This window comes from Solanum stenotomum, chromosome 5 (assembly GCF_019186545.1).
Source record: "Solanum stenotomum isolate F172 chromosome 5, ASM1918654v1, whole genome shotgun sequence".
Taxonomy (NCBI): Eukaryota; Viridiplantae; Streptophyta; class Magnoliopsida; order Solanales; family Solanaceae; genus Solanum; species Solanum stenotomum.
This window is the reverse complement of record NC_064286.1, coordinates 4,102,491-4,114,786: the sequence shown is the minus strand read 5'-3', so window position 1 is coordinate 4,114,786 and position 12,296 is coordinate 4,102,491. Positions and strand designations below refer to the sequence as shown.

The window sequence follows — 12,296 nt, the reverse complement described above, 5'->3', positions numbered from 1 at the left end:
CTATTTCTTGATTTACTTATCAAAAGAAAATCTTGTACGTCTTTCGTTTATTTTTATTTGTCTAATGGTAATTTCACACATTTTTTGAGAAATTATAAATGTAATAACAATTTTATTATATAATATTTTAAATATAATAAATTCAATATTTTGAGAAGTATTTATAGTTAATAATAAGAATAAATGAAGAATTAAGTGATAAATTATTTTTTTGTTTTGTAAACTAGACAAGTAAAAATGTGACTACTATACCATACTTATGTATCATATTGTGTTGTATTATATCTTATTATATTCTTGACGAGTATAAAGTTTGGATAGATTTTATCATGGTGGTGAACTTCTATCTTTAATTTGTAGAATTTTTTTGAATAAACACTTCAACGATATTACTTTGATCAAAGACGAACACTCGTTAAATAGTTGTGATGCATAACATTCATTAACTTCAAAAAATAATACGTATATATCTTAAGAAACTACTATAAACTTAGTTGTGCACCCTAAATTACAAGTGTGTTCCAGGCATGTTGGTTGTAGTAGTAGTTTCTTGTACTTGAGTTTGGGGATTGGATCTCAAAAAATAGTATGTATATATCTTGGAGTAGTTTTTTAAGGAAAATTTTAAATAACTTAAAAAGGTAAAAAGAAATGAGTGAGCCGAAAATTAAAACTGCAAGAATATACAGTTTGCACAAAATCATTTTTATTTATATACATATATTATATATACTTGTGTTTTATCACTACTCACACTTAGTGACTATTTCGATATAATATTATTCTTTAATCATTTTTGAAAATTTTGCTAATACTTATGTTAAGATAATTATATTTTCGATGTCTTTAAATCCTAAATCCACATATAAACATCTATGGTCATTAACTACTACCACCAAACTACTCATCTTCACCACTTTCATAGCCCATTAGTAATTATTTTGATATAACATTATTCTTTGATCATTATTGAAAATTTTGCTAATATTTATATTAAGATAATTAATCGATGACGTCTTTAAATTATGAATCCACACATATAGGTCTATGGTCATTAGCTACTATCACCAAACTACTCATCTTCACCACTTTCATAGCCCATTAGTAATTATTTCGATATAATATTATTCTTTGAGAAAATTTTGCTAATATTTATATTAAATTAATTAATTGCCGACGTCTTTAAATTCTGAATCCACACATATACGACTATGGCCAGTAACTACTATCACCAAACTACTCATCTTCACCACTTTCATAGCCCATTAGTAATTATTTTGACATAATATTACTCTTTGATCATTATTGAAAATTTTGCTTATATTTATATTAAGACAATTAATCGCCGACGTCTTAAATTCTGAATCCACACATATAGGTCTATGGACATTAACTACTATCACCAAACTACCAATCATTTTTCACCACTTTCATAGCACAATCAACATAATCAACCACGTTTATAACAATGGTTAATTTTTTTAATTACTTTTTGTATGGTNCTACTATCACCAAACTACTCATCTTCACCACTTTCATAGCCCATTAGTAATTATTTTGACATAATATTACTCTTTGATCATTATTGAAAATTTTGCTAATATTTATATTAAGATAATTAATCGCCGACGTCTTTAAATTTTGAATCCACACATACAGGTCTATGGACATTAACTACTATCACCAAACTACCAATCATTTTTCACCACTTTCATAGCACAATCAACATAATCAACCACGTTTATAACAATGGTTAATTTTTTTAATTACTTTTTGTATGGTCAATAAAGATGATCCTAAAGAAATTTTAAAAAATAAATTAATTGACCAATCAATCTGCCATTGTCTTTTTGTGAACAGGAAAACAAATAAGTAATTGGCTTCATTTGACAATTGCATCCCCATAATATCAGATATAATGTTATTTTAAGTGAAAAAAACAAAAAGAGTAGATTAATGATTGAATACTGCATGTCCAAATGATAAATTTCACTTGGCTTTTTGTAACTATTGTCATCCTACTCTGAAATTTAGGATCTTAAATTATTAGGTGTCTATATTTACATTAGAATTTTAATATTTATTTAGTTTGAGTAGGTATTAATCATTAAGATATTAAATAAAATCTAATTAAACATCATTAAGTTATATTTTATGTGAATAATATTCTTACTACATTATTAGTAATAGTATCACTAACCATATATATCATCATAATCGTCATCTCACGTGAAATAGGACTTTAGTTAGATTTGAACCCTGATCTTGAGGTTGAGTTCTTTGGCTTGTACCAACGGCATAAGTGAACTCATACACTTCTCATGGGTGCACGATTAATTATATCCTAATTTCTTTCAGTTTCTCAAGATAAATACACACACATATATATGATTTTTTTCGAAGTTGATGGGTCCACGTACACCTCCACTTATAATTGTTGATCCACCTGTCTGCCAACTACCGCCAACGTACACATTGTCAACCATCACATATTTTTCATATATCGCGAATTACTATCATCAACTAACTTTATCATCACAACCACCACCATTACTGTCAACTACAATTATTACTTCAGTTAGTATACACCATCAATCACCTTCACCATTATAAGCATGACAACCGCCATTACGAGCCACTAATAACATTAATCATTACTGCCACCACTGCTACAAATTCAGCTATCATTATTAGCAAATATAAATAAATTTTTTAAAATAATGACTTTAATTACTAAATTTATATTTTTAATATTTAATATTTTTTATTAAAACTGTATATTTATTTATGTTTACAAATAAATAATTATGCATATATATTTTTTCTTTCTTTCTTTTTTTTCAAACACATTTTAATTTTAACGAAATAAGTAATAAGGTTAAGCCTTTTGATAGTCTCAATGCCCCTAACTTATCTCATTTGATGGGACAGATGCATGCATTGTCACATGAATATATATTTTTATTCATATTGAATTTGTTAAAAATAAAATATATTTTATTAACTTTTAAATTTGTTAACTTGGATTTTTCTACAGGCTAAACTGTTAAAAAAACACTTAGTTGAAACAATTACCGGCCAGTTCCTAACTTTGATAGTGACCTGGTTTTCGTGATACATGTACTACATGCACATTGATTTGTGTAATATATACTCACTCCATTCATTTTTATTTGTCACTTATTTTCAAAATAGATTTTTATTTTTAATTGTCATTTTTGACATAACAAAAAAAAAAAGACAATTATTTTTTCCATGTTTTAGTGTTAACATTAAATACTTATTCTCCAAATCATTTTTCAAGACCTAATACTAAACATAGGGATAATTTGGTAAACTATCTATATCAATATATAATTGATTTCTTAATGGTGTGTCAAGTTAAATACTGACAAGTAAAAAATGAACGGAGAGTATACCTATGGTTTATTTTAATTTTTATGTTTATTGAAAACAACTAGTTTAAAATAGTTGTTTTTAAAGAAATTAAGATATAATTAATTACTCCCTCTATTTTAAAATGATTTAGTGAATTATTGAGTTTTTTCCATAGTTCAAAATAAGTGTTTTGTTCAAAGTCAAATAGAGTTGTTGGATTTTATTTTTATTTTTCACTTTTGCCCCTCATTTACAGAGAGTTAATTAATTTTACTTTGAATTATTTATATTTTCAAGAATAATTTGAGAATAAATAAAAAGCAATCGTAAAAAGTGATGTTTATTTATATTCTAAACTTTTTTTCTTAATGGATGTTTATTTATATTCTACCTCGAGAATTCAGTTATTTTAAAATGGAGGGAGTATTAATTTTTAATTTAGGGAAACTGTACAAACTATAAGATAGAAAATAATATATCAATACTAAGGATTAATTGTGGATCCAAGACAACAATAGAAATATTTGAGTCAATTAACAAAAGGATTAACATATTAGGTAAACTAATATTATATTTTATTTTGATATCCCACTCGGTACTTAATATCTGTATTAAAATTTGATTTATTTAAATTATATTCGAACAAAATTGCTCCTTATAAAAAAAATTCATATCTAAAATTTGGACCTGATAAAAGACTTGATTTGTCAAAGAAAATATAGTAAACTTTCTTGGCCTACAATAATTTAACGTTTATAACAAGCCAAAAATATGCCACCCCTCTAATAATAGTATATATATAATTTCACTAGTTATCTCTTTCACGTGAAGAACGCTAGGATTAACCAATCAAATGATTATTTTAGCTAGGTTCTAGCAATATCTAATATTGTTTCCTATATATAGACACATCCTACAAACATAAAATTACACATAAAAAAATCCAAATATCATAAGAAAAATATTAGTAATGGCTAATACCAAAGACTCATACCACATAATTACAATGGATACCAAAGAATCTTCAATTCCAAATCTTCCAATGAAAGAAATTCCTGGTGATTATGGTGTCCCATTCTTCGGGGCAATAAAAGATCGTTACGACTTTCATTACAATCAAGGTACTGATGAATTTTTCAGGTCTCGTATGGAAAAATATGATTCCACTATCTTTAGAACTAATGTCCCTCCCGGTCCTTTCAATGCTCGTAACTCTAAAGTTGTTGTCCTTGTGGACGCGGTTAGTTATCCCATCCTTTTTGATAACTCCCAAGTCGATAAGGAAAACTACTTTGAAGGTACTTTTATGTCCTCCCCATCTTTCAACGGTGGTTATAAGGTTTGCGCTTTTCTTGACACTACAAATTCCAAACACTCCGTATTGAAAGGACTTATCCTATCCACACTAGCTAGGTTGCATGACAAGTTCATCCCTATCTTTAATACCTCAATCACTCAGATGTTTACAAGTCTTGAAAAAGAATTGTCTGAGAAAGGAACGTCTTACTTCAATCCCATGAGTGATAACTTGTCGTTTGAATTCCTCTTTCGATTGTTTTGTGAGGGGAAAAATCCAGTTGATACAAGTGTTGGTACTAATGGACCAAAAATTGTTGACAAATGGGTTTTTCTTCAACTAGCTCCATTGATTTCACTTGGCCTTAAATTTGTACCAAACTTTCTTGAAGATTTGGTGTTGCACACTTTCCCTCTACCCTACTTCCTTGTAAAAGGAGATCATCAGAAACTATACAACGCGTTCTATAACTCCATGAAGGATATTTTAGATGAAGCGGAGAAACTTGGAGTTAAAAGAGAAGAAGCTTGTCATAACTTTATTTTCCTTGCAGGATTCAATTCATATGCCGGTATGAAAGTGTTCTTTCCATCTTTGATAAAGTGGATCGGAACATCAGGACCTACTTTACATACTAGACTTGTTAAAGAAATCAGGACCGCGGTTAAAGAAGCAGGAGGGGTAACTCTTTCAGCTATAGATAAAATGCCTCTTGTTAAGTCTGTGGTTTATGAGACCTTAAGAATGGACCCTCCAGTTCCGTTCCAAACGGTTAAGGCTAGGAAAAATATAATTGTTTCTAACCACGAAGCATCGTTCTTGATCAAGAAAGATGAATTGATATTTGGATATCAACCATTGGCTACAAAGGACTCAAAAGTTTTTAAGAATGCGGAGGAGTTTAATCCAGATAGATTTGTGGGATATGGAGAGAAGTTGCTTAAGTATGTGTATTGGTCAAATGGTAAGGAGACTGATAATCCAACTGTGAACGATAAACAATGTCCTGGTAAAGATCTGATAGTGTTATTGGGAAGGCTATTGGTGGTGGAGTTTTTCATGCGTTATGATACTTTTGAAATTGAATTTGGAAAACTCTTGCTTGGTTCAAAGGTGACTTTTAAGTCATTAACCAAAGCAACATCATGAAGTGAAATGAATATAAGGGTGGGATGGAGTGGTTTGTTTTTATAATAAGGAAGAACTATCTCATAAGATTATAACAATAATCTAGCTAGGGGTAGTTCAAAATTCAACTTTTCATCTTGAAAGAGTGTAATTTTCTATATTTTAAGTTTGTATTAAAATCTACGAGATGCGTGGATGATAAAGCAAGTTAATTATGATAAAATATTATCTTATAATATTTGTTTGATCATATTGAATGGTTATTGCTAATTAGTACAAACTTTCTTTGATATAATGAGGTTGGTATTTCATCAATGACTAAACTAATAAGTCATTCTCGAGTGTTCTTGTTATTCATGTTAATTTAATTTACATAGATTATTACTTTTCCCGTTTTAATTTATGTGAAGATATTTGACTATAATGCATACATTAAGAAGATTTTTTTGGAGCTGAAATCATCTTATAAATAGTAAAATGAAAAGTTTAAAATTAAGGTTATTACTAACTTTTCAAGGAGTAAGATCTCCTCTGATATGTTTTTTGACTTCTTGATGAAATGCTTAAATATAATTCACCATTGGCAAAATAGTCATTTAATTACTATTTATGTTAATATTAAAAATCTATTTTTATTAATATAAATGACATGCGCAAGACACACGTACTCTAAACTAATCACATGAACAATATATCTAAACATAATAAAATTATCTTACGAAGCTAAAAAGTAAATATATATTTCTTTCATTATAAGTTAGTAAAACAATAATAAGTACAACTATTAGTCATTAGACATATTAAATTGTCTCTTATATTTATTAAATTTTATATCTACTAAAACTTTCATCAAAATATAAATGCATATTAAAGTATTTGAAATCAACTAGCCACAAAGCTCTTATTTTAGTGGTGACAAGTGACAACGACTAAATATTTTTTCAGCCATATTTTTTATTAGAAAGCATTTGTACGATTAGTGGCGACTTAAGTAAGAGTCCCTACAAAAGCAAAGAGTTTTCGTGTCGCCACAAAAACTCATGCTTTTGTAACAACGAAATAATTAATCGTCACAAATAACACTTTTTATAATAGTATTTTAAACATGAGATCAAATAAATTTAGAATGTATTTCCTCGTCTTTGTAAAATAATAGATCTCTCTTGTTATGTTTTTACAATAAATAAAGTTACTTACAAGTCTTTTTAAAAATTTAAAAGACATGAATATAATTTATCAATTAGTGGTGGAATAAAGTAATAAAAGGAGATGGTAAGGATAACAAATTTGAAGGGTATATTTCAAATATTATGCGAAATCATTGGACCTTTCTTTTAACTAATTTTTAAGAGAGAAGAAATCTTTTATTATATTATCGGGACAAAGGAAGTCTCTATATAAACTAACAATAACCATTAATTTAAGATGATCACAAATATTATAAGATGATATTTTCTCATAACTAATTTCCTTTATTGATTGCGCATCACGCGAATTTTAATACAAAGTTAACTAAGGAAATTACACCCTTTTATTGAAAAGCTAGATTTTGAACTACCCTAGATTATAATCTTGTGAGGAATTTCTTTATTTTGAAAATACTAAATCCTTTATATTCATTTTATTGCATGACGTTGCCTTGGTTATTGACTTGAAAATCACCTTTGATCCAAGCAAGAGTTTTCCAAATTCAATTTCGAAAGTATCATAACGTAAGAAAAACTCCACCACCATGACCCCAATGTACTCATTATCACCTACTCCTCCGACCACAACCACCCTCTTCCGGCGGCGCGGCTGCCACCAAACACTGCCACCCGACCACCACTTCTGCCGCCACAAACACCGATCGGCCATCTTCACCTACCAACCCGAAAACAACTTCATCATGACCGAGGTCAGTGCCGGAGATTTATTAGGTTGTTTCTCCTAAGTGGGGCCCACATGGTTGGAATGTACTTCGCCGACGATGGTGGGGTCCACTTGGGTTGATGATGACGTGGCATTTATGTTGCCGATCGGCGAGGAGGACCTTCGGTGATCTTGGAGAGTTACCGGAATGTTTGATGGTTTTTCGACGATATAAACGTATCGTCGATGGTATATGAGAATTGAGTTCATCTATTATAAAAAAAACAAGTCTATTATGAATATTATTTGAAGGGCCGTACATATCCAGTCTAGTCTACATTTCGATCCACAAGGATCTAATACAAAATTCTTTTTTTCTATTTCTTTTTCTTCTATGACAATTTTTAAAATCTTTTATGTAAAGATAATTGTAAATTAGAAAATAAAAGAAGATGAAGATTTTTTTTAAAACATTCTATATTCAACTGTATTTGTGAATCGAATTCATTTTGGTAAAGTTTTTCACCTCTTAAATTAATAAATTGTTCTTTGCCACAACTGTATATGCTTTACATAGTGGAGAGAGATTTACTTTTTTAAAACTAATATTAGTATAGATTAGTGCTAATATGCCTTAGTAAAAAAAGATCTTTCCTTTAAAAAGTGGAATTCAAATCCATCGTGTTATAATCTTATTAATAAAAAGCCACCTACTCAATATCTCAATCTGAATATACCCTGGAAATTCCCATATTTGAGGTTAGACACTTTCTAACAGAGACGATTCTATATCCTTCAAAGGTTGAACCTGAAACCTCTGATTAAGGATTAAGAAATACTTACCACTTTATCACAATCTTTGTTGATGACCTAATAANAAACTGTTATAAGCAAGAATTTTTTAAAAATAGATTTAAAACCTGTAATATTGACTCTTAAATGTGTATATGGGGTGATTTTTACGACTATTTATCAGTGTATTAAGACTATTGGGTTGGGCTATTTCGTAGGCCTAGCATATTGAAAAACTAAAATAGAAGAAGAAGAAATGGTAAAAATTCACGGGCCTTTCAATTTTGATCGTATCATTTAAGTAAGAGATAATTAAGCAAAATGATCCTTCGATCATAAATTTTTATTCAAAATAATTTAATTATCAATTTATATAAAAACTAAAAAATAATTATTTAACAGTACCTGTCAATTGTAAGTGAAGTTTCTTTTTCGTATTCTTCTTTAAGCTATTAATGACTTCTTCTTCTTGAAAAGAGATTTGAATTGGTTGAGATTGCCAAAAAAAAAGGGGCCTGCAATGTATACTTTTTTCTATAAACAACATATATGCAATGTGTACTTTAGTATAGCAATAATGTATGTACATCATCTATATACGAGTATACCGTATTTATATAATATTGATATATTATATATACATATCAATACATTATATATACATGAAACGGATACTAATTAAATGACGACTCCCAATTAAGTATTTGTGAGCTACACCCGAATTGCAAGCTAATTATTCGAAGCACCTCTTAATATTAGTTTCTGCTAATTCAGTTTAGTTCTGTCAAGCTTAAGACAATCTCTTTGAATCTTCACTAACTCAGAGGCAAAGTTATAATTTTGAAATTTAGAATTCTGAATTTGCCATCAAATCGTTAACTCATTTTAGTTATTAAATTCATAATCATCGGCTTGTTTTGTAGCTCTATCGTTGTTTACATGTATGTTTCTATTTCTTGATTTACTTATCAAAAGAAAATCTTGTACGTCTTTCGTTTATTTTTATTTGTCTAATGGTAATTTCACACATTTTTTGAGAAATTATAAATGTAATAACAATTTTATTATATAATATTTTAAATATAATAAATTCAATATTTTGAGAAGTATTTATAGTTAATAATAAGAATAAATGAAGAATTAAGTGATAAATTATTTTTTTGTTTTGTAAACTAGACAAGTAAAAATGTGACCACTATACCATACTTATGTATCATATTGTGTTGTATTATATCATATTATATTCTTGACGAGTATAAAGTTTGGATAGATTTTATCATGGTGGTAAACTTCTATCTTTAATTTGTAGATTTTTTAATTTGAATAAACACTTCAACGATATTACTTTGATCAAAGACGGACACACGTTAAATAGTTGTGACGCATAACATTCATTAACTTTGAAAAATAATACGTATATATCTTGAGAAACTACTATAAACTTAGTTGTGCACCCTAAATTACAAGTGTTAACATTCATTAACTTTGAAAAATAATACGTATATATCTTGAGAAACTACTATAAACTTAGTTGTGCACCCTAAATTACAAGTGTGTTCCAGGCATGTTGGTTGTAGTAGTAGTTTCTTGTACTTGAGTTTGGGGATTGGATCTCAAAAAATAATATGTATATATCTTGGAGTAGTTTTTTAAGGAAAATTTTAAATAACTTAAAAAGGTAAAAAGAAATGAGTGAGCCGAAAATTAAAACTGCAAGAATATACAGTTTGCACAAATCATTTTTATTTATATACATATATTATATATACTTGTGTTTTTATCACTACTCACACTTAGTGACTATTTCGATATACTATTATTCTTTAATCATTATTGAAAATTTTGCTAATACTTATGTTAAGATAATTATATTTTCGATGTCTTTAAATCCTAAATCCACATATAAACATCTATGGTCATTAACTACTATCACCAAACTACTCATCTTCACCACTTTCATAGCCCATTAGTAATTATTTTGATACAATATTATTCTTTGATCATTATTGAAAATTTTGCTAATATTCATATTAAGATAATTAATCGCCGACGTCTTTAAATTCTGAATCCACACATATAGGTCTATGGTCATTAACTACTATCACCAAACTACTCATCTTCACCACTTTCATAGCCCATTAGTAATTATTTCGATATAATATTATTCTTTGATCTTTATTGAAAATTTTGCTAATTTTTATATTAAATTAATTAATTGCTGACGTCTTTAAATTCTGAATCCACACATATATGACTATGGTCAGTAACTACTATCACCAAACTACTCATCTTCACCACTTTCATAGCCCATTAGTAATTATTTTGACATAATATTATTCTTTGATCATTATTGAAAATTTTGCTAATATTTATATTAAGATAATTAATCACCAACGTCTTTAAATTCTGAATTCACCCATATAGGTCTATGGACATTATCTACTATCACCAAACTACCAATCATTTTTCACCACTTTCATAGCACAATCAACATAATCAACCACGTTTACAACAATGGTTAATTTTTTTTAATTACTTTTTGTAATGTCAATAAAGATGATCCTAAAGAAATTTTAAAAAATAAATTAATTGACCAATCAATCTGCCATTGTCTTTTTGTGAACAGGAAAACAAATAAGTAATTGGCTCCATTTGACAATTGCATTTCCCCATAATATCAGATATAATGTTATTTTAAGTGAAAAAAAAACAAAAAGAGTTGATTAATGATTGAATATTGCATGTCCAAATGATAAATTTGGCTTTTTGTAACTATTGTCATCCTACTCTGAAATTTAGGATCTTAAATTATTAGGTGTCTATATTTACATTAGAATTTTAATATTTATTTAGTTTGAGTAGGTATTAATCATTAAGATATTAAATAAAATCTAATTAAACATCATTAAGTTATATTTTATGTGAATAAATTCTTACTACACTATTAGTAATAGTATCACTAGCCACATATATTATCATAATCGTCATCTCACGTGAAATAGGACTTTAGTTAGATTTGAACTCAGATCTTGAGTTTGAGTTCTTTGGCTTGTACCAACGACATAAGTGCACTCATACACTTCTCATGGGTACACGATTAATTATATCCTAATTCTGTCAGCTTCTCAAGATAAATACACACACACATATATATGATTTTTTTCGAAGTTGATGGGTCCACATACACCTCCACTTATAAGTGTTGATCCACCTTTGTCTGCCAACTACCGCCAACGTACACATTGTCAACCATCACATATTTTTCATATATCGTGAATTACTACCATCAACTAACTTTATCATCACAACCACCACCATTACTGTCAACTACAACTATCAGGGCCGGCTCTATGTATACAAAAATAAGTCATTGGCCTTAGGCCCCCAATTTTAGGGGCCTCAATTTTTTACCAAGAATAAATTATGTGTTAATTTTTTAAAGAAAAACATTAATTATTTATGATAAAAAGTATATATTTAAATTTATTATTTTATTCTCTTCGACCCCATTCAAATAGAAGAAATCAAGAAAATATTATTTTATTTTCTTACACTCTCTCTACTAATACTCACATTATTTTCTTTTACACTCTCTTCTTTAAATTGTTGATAAGTTAGAGTAATATTCTGTCAAAAATATCAATTAATAGTCGAAAAGTGTTGAACAAATTGAATTGTAAATTCTTTTTCCATTTCTTTTAAGATTTTCAAGCATTACAACAACCATAGTAAAATGTGGGGTAACCAAATTATCAACTTCATCAAAGCTATGGTTCTAACTCTTATATTTATTTGAAATTTGTCAACTTATTACTTGTAGAACTATGTTAACAATTCATATAATGATTGC

At 28.3% G+C, this 12,296-nt stretch overlaps 2 protein-coding genes and 1 pseudogene across 2 annotated transcripts in view; 2 read left to right on the top strand and 1 right to left on the bottom strand.

Annotated features, from left to right (window-relative positions):
- LOC125866233 (cytochrome P450 CYP72A219-like) overlaps positions 1-12,296 on the top strand; it is a 221,818-nt gene that overhangs the window by 102,211 nt on the left and 107,311 nt on the right. The gene's annotated exons all lie outside the window — the stretch shown is intronic.
- On the top strand, positions 4,307-6,058 carry LOC125866235 (allene oxide synthase 3). Its single transcript, XM_049546570.1, has one exon. The coding sequence runs from the start codon at positions 4,349-4,351 to the stop codon at positions 5,822-5,824; it is 1,476 nt and encodes a 491-aa protein (XP_049402527.1). The 5' UTR covers positions 4,307-4,348; the 3' UTR covers positions 5,825-6,058.
- The window catches only part of LOC125865455 (allene oxide synthase 3-like), an 11,246-nt pseudogene continuing 6,340 nt past the window's right edge, over positions 7,391-12,296 (bottom strand).

Excerpts from the sequence above, each read along its gene's own strand:
- LOC125866235 (XM_049546570.1), top strand. The coding sequence starts at position 4,349 with ATGGCTAATACCAAAGACTCATACCACATAATTACAATGGATACCAAA.